Below are 22,268 nucleotides of genomic sequence, written 5' to 3'. Positions count from 1 at the left end.
TGCCAATTTTTGCGGGGCGGGAAACGTTAAATATATACGTACCGTCAAAATTGCCATGTCAGATAAACGTGAGTCCATACATTAATTTTGTATGACCATTGGCCGACTATTATATCCTCTAAGCCTATGGCAGTTAAATAGAGAGTTGGAGATAATCCAACTTCACGCAGTTCCTAGAGTGTGTAGATTATTGTGGTTGTTTGTCACAAATTACATGTTATAAAATAGTAGTAAGTAGTATCAAAAGCTTTTTGCCACGACTCATGGGAGTCTAGACCCAATGGCAACTATTCCCAAGAAATGGCATAGGCTCTCTGTCTCTTTTTCTCTGCTGCATTATATTATATGCCTTTGGTGCGGAAACTAAGCTGGTCTGCCCGCTCGCTCGCTCGTGCACCCTCATGTGACTGCAGTAGCCAATCATCGAATTGGGATTAGTCCGGTTTCCTCGCGATGTTTTCCTTCGCAGAAAAGCAACTGCTAAATATCAAATGAAATGAAATGAGTTCCGAAAAACTCATTAGGAGCTAGGGTTTGAACCCGTGACCTCCGGATTGAAAGTCACACGCCCTTACGGGTAAACTACCAACGCTTGCTATAAACTGTATCTAATAACGAAAGGTAGTTAAAACCTAACCCAGCATAAATTAAGCTTATTCACGCCCTAACAAAGAACCCATAGCCGCCATAATCGAACAGTTCCCATAATTGTTCCAAAACCCTGATGTGTCAGTCAAGTTTTTGTCGAGCAATCGATTCGACCTCGTTTCTATCATTAAGAAAGCTTGAGTCGATTATCGATTGCCCATTATCGGAACAATCGAAGGATCGAATCGTGGCATCTCTAATTCGGAAAACGAAAGTGGATGGAACGTGGAATAAATTGAGGAGCGATTTTAAATTTCGCATTTTTTTCGAATTGTAAATTACGGTTTCTTGCTAGCCAGTTAGCTTCATCAATTTGGAAAGGTTTTTATAGCAAAATTCAACTCTGATCCACTATTATGGAACTAAGGTAAAATAACCATAAAAGTAAATTGTATAAAATCTCTTAGTAGGTAAAATGTAATCATGAAATTAATTTCGTTTACGTAGTACCACTGTATATATCTTGTATGTAAATAAAGAGTTCTCTCGATAGAGAATTACAAGATATAATGTAAAAAAAAAACATGAAATTATTATGTAAATTGGCAAAATATTGCTAAAAACATTATTCTTTTCACAGTCGATGTTATGAATGATATGATTATTTCTGATCATAATGACCATCTAAGTATCTGGGATTTGTTAGAGATCCTGATTGTCAATCAAATCAAATATATTTAATTGACTGTATAGGAATTTTCTATTTAGATATTACTGTATGAAACGTTATCGTAACGTAACATACGTACAACGTAACGTAACGTTTTAGACAAAAACGTAAAGAAATTAAATATTTTATACAGTTTTTGGTGTTTTGTCACTCGCAGTGCAATTCAACCGCATTTGTGATAGCGAGATGCACTGTGGATGTCAAAGTGAGATCAATTTATAAAATTAGAATTACGATCCTCGTAAAATTAACCAGTATTTAACGATAGCTTTCTCAGTACACCGGATGGTCCCGGGTCAAAGGGGGTCAATATGCGTATGAGACAGGCAGACAAGCGCGCTGAACTGGTATCTATATGTTAGATCTTAGGAAAGTTCAGCCTCTGACCTACTAAGGAAAGTAACGCGGACTTAGATAAATAAGTACTTAGAGAGCGTATTGTATCATATATTTAATGGCGCATATGGAAAGAATAACACATCAGTTTCATATTAATCAGAAACCCTAAGTGTAAATTTCATTCTATAGAGTGACGACGTACGCGTTTTTTGTATGGGATTTTGAACAGCGCGACAAGCGGGACGTTTTGGAAACTCAAAATCCCATACAAAATGAGACAACGCAAACGCGTCACGAAATATACACTAGGGGTACTGAGATTTTTCATAATGCCTACAACTTTATTAATATACAAACAAGTACCGAAAAATTGCTCACAAAAATTTGCTACACATGTCAAAATTTAATTTTTTTATAGTATCACCATTTTTGCTTTTAGGATCACAATTTTGTACTTTACGTACTACATAACCATACACAACACACTATTAAAAGTAGGTTGTAATTGTACTGATCAACATCATTATTAATCCTCACACGATTAAATTATTTTACAGTACATATGGTGCTATTTTCTCGCACTAGTGCGTAAAAGAGCACTTTTCGTGCATATGTCGAGAGTTTAAAGGGCCATATGTACTGTAAAACGTTGTACGATACACGTGCGAATAGGTAATTCGCAACTCGTGTCGATTTAAAACACTCCCTGCGGTCGTGTTTTAATTTATCGTCACTCATTCGAATTTCCTCTTTTCCGCACTTGTATCGTAAATAACTATTACAGTACATATGGTGCTACTTTACCGCACTAGTGCGATAATTGGCACATTACGTAACTATATCGAAAACTAAAAAGGCCATATGTACTGTAAAACGTTGTACAATACATGTGCGAATTCGCAACTCGTGTCGATTTAAAAACTTAAATTGCGAATTTCCTATTTTTTGCACTTATATTCTTAATTTACTATTAATTATAGGTACTTTAGCTAGTTAGCTATCATTGAGTGTAAAAAAAATCGCCACATTCCTCTTATCCACACGCAGGAACCCCATGACTGCATACAAAGATAGTACCCACAACATTCTTCGTCAAAACTTTAGCTATTTTCTTTGCACGAAACTATTAGCTATTTGGTAAATACTTTTTAAACTTTTTACTTAATATTGTCTTCGGTTACCGCGATAGTTACTCATGAAATAAAACTATGAAAACGAACTATTTTATTTTTTATGAAACTTTTTACTTGTTAATGATTCTTTTTTAGCGTCGATTTACGATTTTCTTTGATTGTTTGTGTTTGTTTGAGCTTAAATGGGGCATTTTCAATGACAAGGGACCTTATTGTCGATGGCGCTTACGCCGCATAGCGTCGCGCGGCATTGTATTTATATCGGAGCATCGTAAATAATGGCGTAAGCGCCATCGACAATAAGGTCCCTTTTTATAGAAAATACCACAAATTGTTTATGCGTGAATGTTGGCCCTTGCGATATCTAATTTTAAATCCTTGGTATACGAGTACGCGTAGCTATTATCATTAGAAATTGGACAACTTCATTTGCATGTGTCGGACCCACGGTCAAGGGTGAACGTTCAAAGCTCACATATAACCTTATCGTGGTGTTATTTGTAATTTGTCTATAATGTAAATTGTATTGTTGGGAGACAATAACGCAAATGGCGAAGTACAAGCTTTGATAAAGGTTTCTCTTGTTACCATTACCTAAGTACTATCACTGCTAGCTACTACAGAAGTATTTATTAATTAAACTATATTGCATTTTTTTTAACTACATATTCCCCTAAATAGTTAGTTAGTCAAAGAAAATAAGTTACAGTTGTCTACTTATTTACCTACTTGCGTAGTCATTTATTGCATGCCAACTTCCCGCCGCAAAATAGAAGGTTTAAGGATGACTCACGTTAGACCGGGCCGTGTCCGGGCCGGAGCTTCCGGCGCTTCGTTTTCTATGGAAAGCATCACGTGATCACCTGTCATGTCATAGAAAAGTAAACGCCGGAAGCTCCGGCCCGGACACGGCCCGGTCTAACGTGAGTCATCCTTTAGGCGGATAGCATGTCTCATTCTTAGTAGCTGATATCCATTGTTCATATATATACACTTAAATCTTACTATGCTAAAAAACTGACATACTCAGAAAGTGATGAACTCGGAAAGTTACGTGCTCCAAAGAAATTGACGTACTCAGAAGTCTCAGAATGTGATGAACTCAGAAAGTTACAAACTCAGAACGTGTCCTAACTCGAAACTGACTTAAGAATGTGACATGCTCCGCCTAAACCACTTGACAATGTCGTCGCATAGTATATAGATATAACTGAGGTCAATGTGATCAATTTTCTCATGATGTGGGAAATTTGCACACATCCTTCCGGTTCACACCACTATCAGCCATTGTCAACATACGAGTAGGTTTTTAATAGGTCGGCAACGCGCATGTAACATCTCCGGTGTTGAAGGCCGCCATGGGCTAGTGACGCTTGCCATAGAGCGGTCCGTATTCTTGTTTGCTACCGACGTGGTATATAAAAAAATAAATGCAGCAAGGTCAATTCAAACTTATATTTTGCTTGTAAACTGAAATATACTGAATATTTGTTAAAAATAATTTGATTTATTCCCAAAGTTGCGTTATAAAGGGTGTCCCAAAGAGGACGCAAGATTTGAAATTGATGAAAAACACATTTTTTTTTTCGTTATAATATATTTGTATATAAAATCTTGAAATACATAAAATAGGTTTATTTGTGGAATAATACGTCAGGCAAATGTCCTCCTAGACTTTGCTGGCACATACGCACACTCCTAAATGTATCTAAGTTTGAAATAGCCTGAAGGAAGCCTATTCGAAGATTAGAAATTGATCTCATTTTAACATTGAAGAAAGGGTCACGTCAATTCTCTCGGTTCTGCTGATTTATTTGGTCAAAGATAATAGTTTAAATTGTGGTTTAAGCTTTTAAAAATGTGGTACGGACATCTATAAAATTAAAGTAATGGTGGGAAAATTCATTCAAGTTCAAGGGTGACAAATCAAAATATCCAATTACAATGAATATCTTTCATCTGAATGAGACCACAACACTTTCAATAAAATTCTGATTACATTTCAAAGGTTAATCATAATTTAAAAATTGACCACAAAATCCGGTCAGAATCAAGCTAAATTGCCTTTCTGTCAAATGAAATGAAAATCTAAATCGAGTCTAATTTACTTGTAATGAGAGCGAACGGAACAATACTCTTGTAATCCAAATCAGTAGGGCACTGGAACTTCCTTCACTAACCACTTCATAAAGTACAGGTCGATTCACGAAAGCTAGCACGAATGGAATGAATGAGTGAATGAAATGAATGAGTGAATGGAAATATCTGTGACTCTGGCTGTATATGCTGTATACCGAAACATGTGTCAGTTACACAATGACAGATATAATTCGTTTCGTTCATTCCAACCTACCAAAAAAAAAGAAAAAACCCAAGTAGGAGAAGAGTACCTACAGTCAAATGGAAAAGGGATAAAACAAAAATACAAATATCTAAGTCGAAATGGGGCATTTTCTATAAAAAGGACCTTATTGTCGATGGAGCTTACGCCGCACAGCGTCGCGCGGCATTGTATTTATATCGGAGCATCGTTAATAATGGCATAAGCGACATCGACAATAAGGTCCCTTTTTATAGAAAATACCACAAATACAGTACAGAATAATGCAGATTTTGTACTAATTGCAAAAAAACCGACGAATGCGAGTTGGACTCGCGCACGAAGAGTTCCGTACCATTACTCAAAAAACGGCAAAAAAATTGTTGTAAGGTGGCTCCCCTTAAATATTTATTTTATTCTTTTTATAGTAATTGTTGTTATAGCGGCAACAGAAATACATCATCTGTGAAAATGTCAACTGCATAGAAGTTTGTATATGCAAAGGCGCTAAGCGAATAGTAGCTGACTGTACATTATAGATCTGTGCTCATGACAGACATAAGGCCGATAAAGATATCGTCGCTATACTTACTCCACCTCATATCTGCAACAATCATTTGATGGAAATGTCGCTTTTCTTTCATTCGGAATACGGGTGTTTTTGTCATCAAATGAGTGTTGCAGATACGAGGTTGAGTAAGTATAGCGGCGATATTAGGGATACTCGTAAAGGTACCAAAGATACTAAAGGTTTAGAGATACCAAAGGTTTTAGAATGTGGTCGCCGTTACCGCAAAACTCCATTGAGCCAAGGCCAAGAAATAGCCTTTGCTGACCTAATAACAATCCAATTGTTCAATCAGACAAGTGATTTCATAGTAACAGGTATGGATTTCCTTCTCGATAACTTTGTTTTTAGGGTTCCGTACCCAAAGGGTAAAAACGGGACCCTAATACTAAGACTCCGCTGTCCGTCTGTCTGTCTGTCACCAGGCTGTATCTCATGAACCGTGATAGCTAGACAGTTGAAATTTTCACAGATGATGTATTTCTGTTGCCGCTACAACAACAAATACTAAAAAGTACGGAACCCTCGGTGGGCGAGTCCGACTCGCACTTGTCCGGTTTTTTATATTTACAAACTTTATTTAGTTACGCAAATAAAATTAAATCAAAGAAACTAAAGGACATATTTACCAAGATGAAAATCTATAATTATGAAACAAAGTCCCTAAAGACTACACTTTATAAAACAAAGTCCCCAGCCGCGTCTGTATGTTTGTGTGTATGTATGTTCGCGATAAACTCAAAAATTACTGAACGGATTTTCATGCGGTTTTCACCTATCGATCATAGAGTGATTAATGAGGAAGGTTTAGCTAGGTATTTATAAACCCGTGCGAAGCCGGGGCGGGTCGCTAGTCGTTGATAGAACACGCCATTGATCGAAACTTGAATAATCTATGGAAATAAATAGGGAATCCATGCACACTAAAGGAGGCAACTAGCAACCTGAAGACTTTGCTAGGCTTCGTGGAGGAGCTGGGGTGGTTAGAGTAGCGCTACCTCGTTTCACGCAAAATAGGCACATTGGATGTCGATTTGCGGAAAATGCCCAGCAAAACTAACTAACTAACTAACTAATCTATGGAAATAATCACGTGATTTTTCGTTTCATCCCGATATATTTTGAGTTTTAGCAACAGTACCCGTTTGTTAGCTAGTAACTTGAACTAACAAACTGTAGTTAGGTATTAGTTAATAGATTCCAAAAAATCGACGATGTCATAACTCTCCACTGTCACAACTCACCTCGGTCTTCCCTACGCTTTGTCAAGATCTAGTGAACCCAAGAAAAGTCTTCATAGTCTATTCCATCACTATAGGTACCTAGTTACAGATGTACAGCATAATTGTTTGCCAGTGTATTTTCACGGAAACGCACGAACGTATTATGTTTCAGTCAGTATTAGTACAAAAAGTACTGAGGTTGACTGAAGTACCTATAAGTAGCATGACAATTATGCACTACATCTGTACTTACGGAATATGGATGGTATAGAAAGGATCGCAATCTCTTATGGCAGAATTGTTGTAAAAGTGACCGCGTTAAGCTTTAAATAATAGTTCCTAATCTCTCCGGTGGCGCTAGTTAGGCTCTGGGACATGAGTATAACATTAACATGAACCATATAAGGCAACAAATAACCCGACCAAATTACGTAGGTTGTTTTTGGTAGTATTTCGGTGTATGGTGGCGCCGCCTAATTACTGTTTTTTGATGGACACTTTTCATACATAGAGATTTGGCTCCTTTATACAGTCTCCATGTTACGGAACTTTGAATACACGTGGCTACTATATTATCTGTGGAATCAATGGAATTTTTAAATGACAAAAAACTTATACAGGCGCACCTAAAAACCGGCAGAATTGCTACACATTATCCACGCCTAATCTCTTTACTTTTTAATCTTACGCTAATCAATGATTAACGTCAACTTTCTTGTTTCAGATTCACTGCGAACTGTTACACTAAAAAAAACTAAACCACAGACAAAAACAGAAAAAAAAAACATGGCCAGTTGATGCAAAGATGCCAGCATAGCGGTACAGATGGCGCATAAAGTGAAAAATAACCATTACGTGGCGACGCACCGGGGGACGGACTCGCCTTCGTCGGGGGCGTATTTGCACCGCGGACCGCAGAGGGATGAGAATGATAGTCATAGGGCACCGTCGGAAAGAACGTTATCCGAGTACACGGTAAGTTCTGAAAACTGTACTAATATCGTCCTCCAATGATAGGCTTCTTTAACCTTTTTAGGGTTCCGTTGCCAAATGGCAAAAAACGGAACCCAAACGGATGCGTCATGTCTGTCTGTCTGTTCGTCCGTATGTCACAGCCTCTTTTTTCCGAAACTATAAGAACTATACTGTTGAAACTTGGTAAGTAGATGTATTATGTGAACCGCATTAAGATTTTCACACAAAAATAGAAAAAAAAAACAATAAATTTTGGGGGTTCCCCATACTTGGAACTGAAACTCAAAGAAAAATCTTATCATCAAACCCATACGTGTGGGGTATCTATGAATAAGTCTTAAAAAATAATAGTGAGGTTTCTAATATCACTTTTTTCTAAAATGAATAGTTTGTGCGAGAGACACTTCCAAAGTGTGAAAATGTGTCCCTGTAACTTCTAAAATAAGAGAATGATAAAACTAAAAAAACCGGCCATGTGCGAGTCGGACTCGCGCACGAAGGGTTCCGTACCAGTACGGAAAAAAACAGCATAAAAATCACGTTTGTTGTATGGGAGCCCCATTTAAATATTTATATTATTCTGTTTTTAGCATTTGTTGTTATAGCGGCAACAGAAATACATCATCTGTGAAAATTTCAACTGTCCAGCTATCACGGATCACGGTTCATGAGATACAGCCTGGTGACAGACAGACAGACGGACAGCGGAGTCTTAGTAATAGGGTCCCGTTTTTACCCTTTGGGTACGGAACCCTAAAAACATATATGATATGCATGCAAACTTCCACCGAAAATTGGTTTGAACGAGATCTAGTAAGTAGTTTTTTTTAATACGTCATAAATCGTAAACCTCAATTTACCTTTCGTGTAATGTAGGGAACCCTCGGTGCACGAGTCCGACTCGCACTTGGCCGGTTTGTTTTGAGAACGCAGCGATAAGTTTCCTACATAAATAGAGTCTAACCACATTATAATTATATAATTTTATATGAGTTTAAGCGTTTTCTGAATAAATCTCTTCTATTCTATTCTATTATTCATAAAACTTAGCAACCTCTTCAACTCACAAACTTCTGTAAAATATTGTATGTAATTCTAACGAACATTAAATTAACGGATAGACACAAACGATTATTAACCGTTTGTTAGATTTGGCATATTTATGAATAATGCCATAATACACAATCCAGTGTTAAGCACTGAATTCAATGAATACCTATATTAGGTAATCCGTATTCTTTGACATTTAGATTTTTATTCTAGAAAGTTTCTAGACTAGTATTTTTTTATACAATTTTGGTGTTTGACGATCCTTTTGTGAAATTCTTATTATTAAGTGTGACATATCTATAATAATTCAATGTTTTTAAGAACAATAATAACTGCATCAATAAATTGCTCTGATATTTAGATTAAGGTAATATTTGTAAAACTTGACAATTTAAAAGTGCTTGACATCAAACATCAAACATTTATTCAGCAAATAGGCCACAGGGGCACTTTTACATGTAAATTTTTACAAGCAATACAAAACCAAAATTTACAAAAAACAATTACAAATATGGAATCAATAAAATATTAGATACTTTGTTAGAGATGTATCCAGTCTAAATGTTACACAAAAAAAGAAAACTAATAAAAAATATACAAACAACAGGCAATCTCTAGAGAGATAAAATATGTATAATAAATTTAAAAAAAAGATCATCAAATTATCCTTAGAGGTGTAAAAGGTCTCCAAGACTTGAATTGTTATATAAGTAATGATAAGACAAGAAATTAAATCAGACAGACAAGAACTGAATGAAGTGTCTCACGTTAATGCCACTCAAAAGTAAAGTTACATAGGACGTAACATGAAGCCCGTGTATACTTAAACAGACCGTTTAGAGGCCTATTTGAATAAAGAATATTTTGACTTTGACTTTGACTTTGCATAGTTTTGATGTGTGAAAGGGCTTTGCATAGTTTAAACGCTACTATTTGATATGTATTGTAGTGCTTCTGATGGCTGGAACTCACTAGGTACATTTGTTACCGAAGCTCTCGAGGATGCACTTTAAACATCTTTATCACACCACACTTCACATAGTACCTTAATATAATATAAATTAGGTACTTACACCTAATTCAAATAGCACTAATGTGCTAGCTATATGTATCTACATAATATGTAAATTGATATAACCCAGGTAGCAAAATGACGTCAAATTTTGCTACCTGGGAATGCTCGCATAAAGACAGTCAAGTTACCAGGTAGGTAATACAATGGGTCTGTGTCAATATAAAATAAGCATCATGATTCAAAACACGCATTGGAAGTCTTGTGCCGTTCGTTTGACACGATACCCATATCAAACCATCCGTATAAAGTATTGAGTTTTTCAGATAACCTTAACGAAACAAAACTCAAATTAGCCTAGCCGGTTTGGAGATAAATGGGACTATTCATTGTATGCACAAGTACATAAGCAAAGAAACAGCTTAACCTAAATGCACTTTAAAAACTGTAATAGATGTCATATATTAAAGAAAAAGTGACGAAGCCCTCCAGTGGTCCTATCGCGGCTAACGCCATGAACCCCTAGGCCACCCCGCCACGGCGGTGCCCGTCCGAATTTCTCGACTATATGCCATCTTAGCAAGAATAGGCGTCTTTGACCAGCTCTAAGGGCAAACAGCGCGCGCTAAATGCACTTTGTTTTGTCGAGGGTAAAAAAACGGCACGTAATTAAAATGGTTTAAGGAAACATAATTAAACTTATGAAAGAATCTTCGTCCGAACCTGAGAGCAATTTCACACAATCGATTTGTGATTCGAACGGTATACTCATAACTTTGAGACTGCAATCAGAAATGTTTTAAAATTATTGATGAAATATCCTCCGAATCCGAAGGAGGTAATCTCAATCAGTTCGTGGACGAAACATTCATAATTCTGAATCAGAAACATTTGAATTATTGAAGCATTTTCGTCTGGAGTTATCGTTCAATCAATTTCTGTAACATAACTGGGGACTCGTAAATATCGGACTGACGTAGGGTTACCACTTACCAGTGTTACCATGTATACCAAAATATAAAAATTTATTATGCTATCTAAATTTTCCCTCTGATTGTTAAGTCCCCGGCAAGCTCGGTTCTCCATACAAACGTAATTCCGCTCTCATTTTAAAACGACTAGCTAGATTGCTCTAAAACTTTGTACTTACAATAGGATAAGGTATATTCTAGGTCTGTAATTAGTTTATGTAGCTTCAGATACGATAGATAAAAAAATAAAGCGAATTTAAGTTTTTCATACAAAACTTGTTTTTGCTCTATGTTTGTGTGTCTATGTTATTTTCGTTTGTTTTATAAACTGGAGCTATATAAACTAATTTCAGACCTAAATATACCTCATGTCATTGTATGTGCAATGTTTAATTACAATCCAACACGTAGTTTTAAAATGAGAGCGGAAATACGTTTGTATGGGAAGGTGCAATTCGGCCGAGCTTGCCGGGGACTCTTAAGGCACTCCACTAAGGCCAAACGGCCGTTACTACATTTTACACATACGGGACAATCTTTTAAGTAGGTATTTTAAGGTACCTAAAAATTAAAAAAATTGTATAAAAAAAAAAAAACAAGTGAATCTGCCTATAAAGTTGGAGATTATAGGCTCGAATCTCGGGAAAGGAGCACCCAACAGAAGCACCGTCTCTGGCTGTCCCACAATGTAAACCCGCGAAGGCTAACAAGTCACTCGCTTTGTAATAGTAATAAGTGAGTAGGTAGGTATATCTTTGTAAGATTATCCCTATTGAATTTTACTATGATATTCCACCCGTAGACCTGAGTATTAATACCTGACAAATTATATAGAAAAAATAAGATATTTTCAAGATACAAGAACAATGAATCAGAATCCCTGAAAATTCCCGGGAATTTCTGACGAGTGGTAACCCTACGAGGCCAGAATGTTCACGTTCCGAAACAGATGGCATTAATATACTACGCACTGGTGTTTTATGAGCGCAGCAATGCCAATATTGAACGTTCGCACTTGAGGCGGGCTGTGTTACAAGCGATGGGCGATTTTATATCGGATATTTAGATACATATTATGCGAAGTGGCCATGGGGCAAAACAAGAAACTGTAACACCGCGTGGTAAAATATGAAGTTTTATTTATTCATCTTTTATGCTTTGTTTTGTAGACTTTATATGTGCCCTAAATCTAAATGTGTCATTTTGTTTTGTTTTTATGTCCCAATTATACTAAAATGAAGTCCAATTGCCCATTCGGCTTCGAACTGTCTTTTTAGTAAAAAACTAGATCGTTTTAGATTTAGCAATCGAAATGTTATTTTAGTATTTGAGTATATATACCTAAACAAAAGTTTATAATCATCCCTTAGGGTTTTGGGTGTGGAAATACCACTAGCCAAAAAAACAGGTAAAAAAATTGTAAAAGCATAAACTATTTTAACATTTCTAAACACATTTACCTACCTGTTTTAATTCATAGTTTGATAGTTATTCACTACATAGTATTAGAACAAAGACGCTTTCCGCTGTCTGTCCGTCCGTCTGTCCCTATATGCTTAGATCTTTAAAACTACGCAACGGATTTTGATGCATTTTTTGTTAATAGATACTTAGAGTGATTCAACAGGAAGGTTTATATGTATAATTTGTAAAGGTATTGTGTAAATTAGTTGAACTACCCATGCAAAGCCGGGGCGGGTCGCTAGTTTATTTTGCCTCGCCTTCAGGGTGAAGTACTATTCCTACCTTAAGCATAAGCGCGGCTCGGCTTAAAAGATCAAATTCAAAACAAAATATATATATAATATATATATATAATATATATATATATATATATATATATATATATATTCCCGGACCCAAAACCCCGTGCAGAGTTTGTTTATAATGCACACTTATGCATGTAAGTTTATGACTTATAGCATTCAATAAATTGGTCGAGTTGATCGAAGCTCATGTTCTGCGTATCACCGCGACCGCCAACAGCTTTTTGATGGCGATACATTTACTCAAATCTTCGGCCGCTGGTGCTTTTATTTTTTAATGCAAGAAAAGTGAAATTAAGCGTAACTATTTTCTCCTAACCTCACCATGTACTCCAAAAACGTTCTCTCCGACGGGTTCTCTGTACCTACATCAATTGCTAATGCCAATTTTTACATTTTCAGACAATGGACGAACGGACACGATCACCATCCGGCGAGCACCGGGAACACCGCAACGGCCGGAGTCGTTCACAGCAAGCTAACGGGTCGCCGCGAGCCGATAGCGATGTGTACGTCACTAGCGGCGCCTACAGACCTCCTTCACAGATCAGGTGAGAATTATAAACATATGTAAGAGCACCGGGAACACCGCAACGGCCGGAGTCGTTCACAGCAAGCTAACGGGTCGCCGCGAGCCGATAGCGATGTGTACGTCACTAGCGGCGCCTACAGACCTCCTTCACAGATCAGGTGAGAATTATAAACATATGTAAGAGCACCGGGAACACCGCAACGGCCGGAGTCGTTCACAGCAAGCTAACGGGTCGCCGCGAGCCGATAGCAATGTGTACGTCACTAGCGGCGCCTACAGACCTCCTTCACAGATCAGGTGAGAATTATAAACATATGTAAGAGCACCGGGAACACCGCAACGGCCGGAGTCGTTCACAGCAAGCTAACGGGTCGCCGCGAGCCGATAGCAATGTGTACGTCACTAGCGGCGCCTACAGACCTCCTTCACAGATCAGGTGAGAATTATAAACATATGTAAGAGCACCGGGAACACCGCAACGGCCGGAGTCGTTCACAGCAAGCTAACGGGTCGCCGCGAGCCGATAGCGTCGTGTACGTCACTAGCGGCGCCTACAGACCTCCTTCACAGATCAGGTGAGAATTATAAACATATGTAAGAGTACCGGGAACACAGCAACGGCCGGAGTCGTTCACAGCAAGCTAACGGGTCGCCGCGAGCCGATAGCGACGTGTACGTCACTAGCGGCGCCTACAGACCTCCTTCACAGATCAGGTGAGAATTATAAACATATGTAAGAGCACCGGGAACACCGCAACGGCCGGAGTCGTTCACAGCAAGCTAACGGGTTGCCGCGAGCCGATAGCGATGTGTGCGTCACTAGCGGCGCCTACAGACCTCCTTCACAGATCAGGTGAGAATTATAAACATATGTAAGTGCATCGAGGACACCGCAACGGCTGGAACCGTTCACAGCCCGCCAACGGCTCACCTCTAGCTGTGAGGGAGGGCTATAATGCCTTCTGTACTTACAGGACTGTAAACAGGACCTTTACTTAAAATTGTTCACAACCAGCCTTAAAGTTTATGATGGTTCATTATTTTTTTACGTAGGTATTTTTGCACTTTGTAGTTTTTCCTAAGTCACCCGTTGACCACGAACGCTTTAAAGGGTTCGAAACTTCGGGATGTATTATAAATTCAATTTACGCGATATAATCCGCTTTCACAGTTTTATTTTAGGACCTAATCAGTTCAATGGAACATGCAAGATAAAAATAAAGATAGTCAAGTAGTTCAAGTAGGCATATTACAATGCGCTTATGAACGTCAAATAAAGCTACGCCGGCTCTAACCCTACACCCCGAGAAGGTATCCCAATATGAAGGTCCCTCCACACTCATGCGCGAATCATGGCGCGAAGCCGCGAACGCGAGTCTGGAGCCTAGTTCGCTAATCAGCGCCGCGCCGCTATTCGCGCAAGAGTGTGGAGGGCCCTTGACATGAAAGTGTCCAAATGTCCATTGCCTAGCCCGTTTATATTAAAGGTTTCCCTAAAAGGCGTAAAATCTTTCCGTCTGTTACTGTGTTTTCCGTTAAACCTTTCAGTCTGATTGTCTTTAAATATTCTCTCTCTCTTCCAAGCTATATATCCCACATGGTGATGGGGTCAGCTTTCCGAATCTTTCGCTTCCACTTCACCCTATCCCCCAGGTAGCAAAATGACGTCAGTATTTATGCTACTGGGGCCCCGACGTCTTTAAACAATACGACAGCGAAATCAGTCGGAATGTCGCTCCCGTTAGCAGGCAGCAACAATGTTACCTACAGTTGACCTACTGTATCGCTACAAATCATCGAACTACTTTGGTTAAATCGCGATTAAAATTCATTAAGTGCGAGACAGCTTATGTTATCGATGGCGATAAATGGGAACACGATAAGTTTTCAATTTAGATGGCAAGATGACTTTTAAAGCCGATATAAATACGTACATAGCCTTCACACAGTGTATGAAGTTCAATAGAAACGGTAAAATTTTATAACTGACCGAGCGAACACGAAGCGTCTCCGTTTCTGCTAGGCCAAAAATTCTTTCTTCTGACTGAGCTGTTATCCTCGACTAGCATAATTTCTCTCCAGATTCTCCTAAAATTTGGTGAGCAGGTTCGATAAAAATTTTTTTGTTTTTTTTTGTCAATTCACTTTTCAGGTTTTTTTTTATGCATAACCGACTCATCTAGTTAAATTCCTAGGGATGTAAGTATATTTCGGCTATAGGTATTTAGATTTGCGATATAGATTTGGTAAATTTTTAAGTGATTTAAGGCTATTTCGGCTATAACCATCCTATACCGCGATATATATTTTGTGGCTACCGTCCCGCTTTGGCATACGTTGTACTTGAAGTAGGCGCATCCTAGACATAAACATTCCTCCGTAAAATGCTGCCATTTCACTACAGACTACCACCAACAGACACCTTTTTATGAAGCATTTACAAAAAATAATACGTGTTTTTACACCTTAAGTAGCCGCCGTGCAGGTCTCGACGACAAATAAAAAGACTTCGATTTGAAGTAAACTTATAATCTTGAATAGGTGCTGGTTACGTTACAAGGTACAGTTGACGAAAACGGTTAAAGGGTGTAGAAGTGGTGGTAATAGTATGGAGGCTGATGCGAGAGGTTCTTGTGGGACTGACAGAAGAGAATGTCCAATCCAATAAGGAAATGAGAGGGCGATAGGTAGGGTTTTGCGTACCATTTTTGGTACGCAATTTATTTCGAAAAAAAACATAAAAAGAAGAAATACATTTCATTTTCCTAGAAAATATCCCACTTTTAGAAAACTTTCGTATACATGACATTTCGTATACATATAACGTCATACATGAGTAGTAAAATGCATCTAAAATGAACAGAGTCACTCTACGGAATTCGAATAAGAGCGGAAAGTATACTTATAGTCAGTGTTGGCCGAACGCTAATGCCATTAACCATTAAAAATTAACAATTAAAAAGGTTAATGGCCATTAACCATTAGCCATTTAATTCGGATTAAAGTTAATTCGGATTAAAGTTAATTCGGATTAAATTTTTGAGACGTTAATGGCCATTGAAGTTAATTCGGATTAACTTTAATTCGGATTAACTTCAATGGCCATTAAAGTTTCTAAAAATTTATTAGAATTACTCTCAATTGCATCAACGTCTAATAAAATTACATTCGTGATATTTTAAAATGAGACAGCAAAATGACCCTGACTGAACCCTGGCAGTAGTAGCAGTACCTACCTACTACCTAGTAGAATTCTGGTTTGGTGCAACACAGACATACGCGGTTTTGGTCATTTAAATCGTCTTGATGAGCACTTCGGAGAGCCGTACCCACGATAGAGCTGATGCTGAACCCTGGCAGTACCTAATGGATCTAAGGTTTGGTGCAACATAGGCACACGCTGTTTTAGTCATCCGACTCGTCTTGATGAGCACTTCGGAGAGCCATACCCATGATAGAGCTGATGCTGAACCCTGGCAGTACCTAATGGATCTAAGGTTTGGTGCAACATAGGCACACGCTGTTTTAGTCACCCGACTCGTCTTGATGAGCACTTAGGAGAGCAGTACCCATAATGGAGGTGATGCTGAACCCTGGCAGTACCTAGCGGAACTAAGGTTTGGTGCAACATAGGCACACGCTGTTTTAGTCATCCGACTCGTCTTGATGAGCACTTAGGAGAGCAGTACCCATGATAGAGCTGATGCTGAACCCTGGCACTACCTAGTGGATCTAAGGTTTGGTGCAACATAGGCACACGCTGTTTTAGTCACCCGACTCGTCTTGATGAGCACTTAGGAGAGCGGTACCCATGATAGAGCTGATGCTGAACCCTAGCAGTACCTAGTGGATCTAAGGTTTGGTGCAACATAGGCACACGCTGTTTTAGTCACCCGACTCGTCTTGATGAGCACTTAGGAGAGCAGTACCCATAATGGAGCTGATGCTGAACCCTGGCAGTACCTAGTGGATCTAAGGTTTGGTGCAACATAGGCACACGCTGTTTTAGTCACCCGACTCGTCTTGATGAGCACTTAGGAGAGCAGTACCCATGATAGAGCTGATGCTGAACCCTGGCAGTACCTAGTGGATCTAAGGTTTGGTGCAACATAGGCACACGCTGTTTTAGTCACCCGACTCGTCTTGATGAGCACTTAGGAGAGCGGTACCCATGATAGAGCTGATGCTGAACCCTGGCAGTACCTAGTGGATCTAAGGTTTGGTGCAACATAGGCACACGCTGTTTTAGTCACCCGACTCGTCTTGATGAGCACTTAGGAGAGCAGTACCCATGATAGAGCTGATGCTGAACCCTGGCACTACCTAGTGGATCTAAGGTTTGGTGCAACATAGGCACACGCTGTTTTAGTCATCCGACTCGTCTTGATGAGCACTTAGGAGAGCAGTACCCATGATAGAGCTGATGCTGAACCCTGGCAGTACCTAGTGGATCTAAGGTTTGGTGCAACATAGGCACACGCTGTTTTAGTCACCCGACTCGTCTTGATGAGCACTTAGGAGAGCGGTACCCATGATAGAGCTGATGCTGAACCCTGGCAGTACCTAGTGGATCTAAGGTTTGGTGCAACATAGGCACGCGCTGTTTCGGTCATCTGACTCGTCTTGATGAGCACTTAGGAGAGCGGTACCCATGATAGAGCTGATGCTGCACCCTGGCAGTACCTAGTGGATCTAAGGTTTGGTGCAACATAGGCACGCGCTGTTTAGGTCATCCGACTCGTCTTGATGAGCACTTAGAAGAGCAGTACCCATGATAGAGCTGATGCTGAACCCTGGCAGTACCTAGTGGGTCTAAGGTTTGGTGCAACATAGGCACACGCTGTTTTAGTCATCCGACTCGTCTTGATGAGCACTTAGGAGAGCAGTACCCATGATAGAGCTGATGCTGAACCCTGGTAGTACCACAGATTAATAAATAGTTACTACGTAACAGATACATCATTCCCATACTAAAGCGAAAATACCTACGCTATAATAGCCTACAAAATCTTAATAATAATACCTGCTGCTCAGGACGAGAAGAAATGTACCATAAGTACGCGTACAAAGAGTCGAGACTGCCTTGCTCGCCGTTCGAGTAACGTGCCAACGCGTCATCGTAAAGAATGCGCTAGGGTTGTACTGTTACTTATGTTATTATTGTAATAAAACGAATGTTGCGAATAAACCATATTTTTTATTAGTCAATCAAATATAAAAACAACCTGACTCAAAAAACTCCTTAATTTACGATTTACCTACTTATGTTCAAAGAAATAAATGGTGACAAAATTCATAGAGATAAATTTAAAACACTACTCACCTTTCTTCGTCTCTCGGAAATGAAAAGAGGACAAATTTTCCTTTGTTTTTTGACTTTTACACCCATCTACTGCACAATAATTACGTGGTTTCGGCATTTCGAAGCGTAGGCGCGGGAAACGTGCGGTGCGAGCGCTCAGGCGGGCGTTCGACGGCCCTCTGTCGGTTGTATCATCGACGATACGCCGAGCGGTAGGCATATAGCGCGTGGCCTTGAGCGAGTGAAGAAGGCCTGGTAGTACCTAGTGGATCTAAGGTTTGGTGCAACATAGGCACACGCTGTTTTAGTCACCCGACTCGTCTTGATGAGCACTTAGTAGAGCGGTACCCATGATAGAGCTGATGCTGAACCCTGGCAGTACCTAGTGGATCTAAGGTTTGGTGCAACATAGGCACGCGCTGTTTAGGTCGTCCGACTCGTCTTGATGAGCACTTAGGAGAGCAGTACCCATGATAGAGCTGATGCTGCACCCTGGCAGTACCTAGTGGATCTAAGGTTTGGTGCAACATAGGCACGCGCTGTTTTGGTCATCTGACTCGTCTTGATGAGCACTTAGGAGAGCGGTACCCACGATAGAGCTGATGCTGAACCCTGGCAGTACCTAGTGGATCTAAGGTTTGGTGCAACATAGGCACGCGCTGTTTTGGTCATCTGACTCGTCTTGATGAGCACTTAGTAGAGCGGTACCCATGATAGAGCTGATGCTGAACCCTGGCAGTACATAGTGGAAGTAAGGTTTGGTGCAACATAGGCACGCGCTGTTTTGGTCATCCGACTCGTCTTGAGGAGCACTTAGAAGAGCAGTAACCATGATAGAGCTGATGCTGAACCCTGGCAGTACCTAGTGGATCTAGGGTTTGGTGCAACATAGGCACACGCTGTTTTAGTCATCCGACTCGTCTTGATGAGCACTTAGGAGTGCAGTACCCATGATAGAGCTGATGCTGAACCCTGGCAGTACCTAGTGGATCCAGGGTTTGGTGCAACATAGGCACACGCTGTTTTAGTCATCCGACTCGTCTTGATGAGCACTTAGGAGAGCAGTACCCATGATAGAGCTGATGCTGAACCCTGGCAGTACCTAGTGGATCTAAGGTTTGGTACAACATAGGCACACGCTGTTTTAGTCACCCGACTCGTCTTGATGAGCACTTAGGAGAGCAGTACCCATAATGGAGCTGATGCTGAACCCTGGCAGTACCTAGTGGAACTAAGGTTTGGTGCAACATAGGCACACGCTGTTTTAGTCATCCGACTCGTCTTGATGAGCACTTAGGAGAGCAGTACCCATGATAGAGCTGATGCTGAACCCTGGCACTACCTAGTGGATCTAAGGTTTGGTGCAACATAGGCACACGCTGTTTTAGTCACCCGACTCGTCTTGATGAGCACTTAGGAGAGCAGTACCCATAATAGAGCTGATGCTGAACCCTGGCAGTACCTAGCGGAACTAAGGATTAGTGCAACATAGGCACACGCTGTTTTAGTCATCCGACTCGTCTTGATGAGCACTTAGAAGAGCAGTACCCATGATAGAGCTGATGCTGAACCCTGGCAGTACCTAGTGGGTCTAAGGTTTGGTGCAACATAGGCACACGCTGTTTTAGTCATCCGACTCGTCTTGATGAGCACTTAGGAGAGCAGTACCCATGATAGAGCTGATGCTGAACCCTGGCAGTACCTAGTGGATCTAAGGTTTGGTGCAACATAGGCACACGCTGTTTTAGTCATCCGACTCGTCTTGATGAGCACTTAGGAGAGCAGTACCCATGATAGAGCTGATGCTGAACCCTGGCAGTACCTAGTGGATCTAAGGTTTGGTGCAACATAGGCACACGCTGTTTTAGTCATCCGACTCGTCTTGATGAGCACTTAGGAGAGCAGTACCCATGATAGAGCTGATGCTGAACCCTGGCAGTACCTAATGGATCTAAGGTTTGGTGCGACATAGGCACACGCTGTTTTAGTCATCCGACTCGTCTTGATGAGCACTTATGAGAGCAGTACCCATAATGGAGCTGATGCTGAACCCTGGCAGTACCTAGCGGAACTAAGGTTTGGTGCAACGTAGGCACACGCTGTTTTAGTCATCCGACTCGTCTTGATGAGCACTTAGGAGAGCAGTACCCATGATAGAGCTGATGCTGAACCCTGGCAGTACCTAGTGGATCTAAGGTTTGGTGCATCATAGGGACACGCTGTTTTAGTCACCCGACTCGTCTTGATAAGCACTTAGGAGAGCGGTACCCATGATAGAGCTGATGCTGAACCCTGGCAGTACCTAGTGGATCTAGGGTTTGGTGCAACATAGGCACACGCTGTTTTAGTCACCCGACTCGTCTTGATGAGCACTTAGGAGAGCAGTACCCATAATGGAGCTGATGCTGAACCCTGGCAGTACATAGTGGATCTAAGGTTTGGTGCAACATAGGCACGCGCTGTTTAGGTCATCCGACTCGTCTTGATGAGCACTTAGAAGAGCAGTACCCATGATAGAGCTGATGCTGAACCCTGGCAGTACCTAGTGGATCTAAGGTTTGGTGCAACATAGGCACACGCTGTTTTAGTCACCCGACTCGTCTTGATGAGCACTTAGGAGAGCGGTACCCATGATAGAGCCTTACCACCTACCTTAGATCCACTAGGTATTGCCAGGGTTCAGCATCAGCTCTATCATGGGTACTGCTCTCCTAAGTGCTCATCAAGACGAGTCGGATGACCAAAACAGCGCGTGCCTATGTTGCACCAAACCTTAGTTCCACTATGTACTGCCAGGGTTCAGCATCAGCTCCATTATGGGTACTGCTCTCCTAAGTGCTCATCAAGACGAGTCGGGTGACTAAAACAGCGTGTGCCTATGTTGCACCAAACCCTAGATCCACTAGGTACTGCCAGGGTTCAGCATCAGCTCTATCATGGGTACCGCTCTCCTAAGTGCTTATCAAGACGAGTCGGGTGACTAAAACAGCGTGTCCCTATGATGCACCAAACCTTAGATCCACTAGGTACTGCCAGGGTTCAGCATCAGCTCTATCATGGGTACTGCTCTCCTAAGTGCTCATCAAGACGAGTCGGATGACTAAAACAGCGTGTGCCTACGTTGCACCAAACCTTAGTTCCGCTAGGTACTGCCAGGGTTCAGCATCAGCTCCATTATGGGTACTGCTCTCATAAGTGCTCATCAAGACGAGTCGGATGACTAAAACAGCGTGTGCCTACGTTGCACCAAACCTTAGTTCCGCTAGGTACTGCCAGGGTTCAGCATCAGCTCCATTATGGGTACTGCTCTCCTAAGTGCTCATCAAGACGAGTCGGATGACTAAAACAGCGTGTGCCTATGTTGCACCAAACCTTAGATCCATTAGGTACTGCCAGGGTTCAGCATCAGCTCTATCATGGGTACTGCTCTCCTAAGTGCTCATCAAGACGAGTCGGATGACTAAAACAGGTTGCACCAAACCTTAGACCCACTAGGTACTGCCAGGGTTCAGCATCAGCTCTATCATGGGTACTGCTCTTCTAAGTGCTCATCAAGACGAGTCGGATGACCTAAACAGCGCGTGCCTATGTTGCACCAAACCTTAGATCCACTATGTACTGCCAGGGTTCAGCATCAGCTCCATTATGGGTACTGCTCTCCTAAGTGCTCATCAAGACGAGTCGGGTGACTAAAACAGCGTGTGCCTATGTTGCACCAAACCCTAGATCCACTAGGTACTGCCAGGGTTCAGCATCAGC

At 40.8% G+C, this 22,268-nt stretch overlaps 1 protein-coding gene across 1 annotated transcript in view; it reads left to right on the top strand.

Annotated features, from left to right (window-relative positions):
• The window catches only part of LOC134745662 (uncharacterized), a 194,189-nt gene that overhangs the window by 143,476 nt on the left and 28,445 nt on the right, over nucleotides 1–22,268 (top strand). The window contains exons 3-5 of the mRNA XM_063679784.1: nucleotides 7,626–7,876; nucleotides 13,078–13,141; nucleotides 13,251–13,365. Of these exons, the coding sequence (XP_063535854.1) occupies nucleotides 7,727–7,876; nucleotides 13,078–13,141; nucleotides 13,251–13,365 (329 nt within the window). The 5' untranslated portion in view covers nucleotides 7,626–7,726. The remainder of the gene's footprint in view (nucleotides 1–7,625; nucleotides 7,877–13,077; nucleotides 13,142–13,250; nucleotides 13,366–22,268) is intronic.

The sequence above is a fragment of the Cydia strobilella genome, chromosome 11, assembly GCF_947568885.1.
Source record: "Cydia strobilella chromosome 11, ilCydStro3.1, whole genome shotgun sequence".
NCBI lineage: Eukaryota > Metazoa > Arthropoda > Insecta > Lepidoptera > Tortricidae > Cydia > Cydia strobilella.
This window is presented reverse-complemented; position numbering and strand designations above follow the sequence as displayed.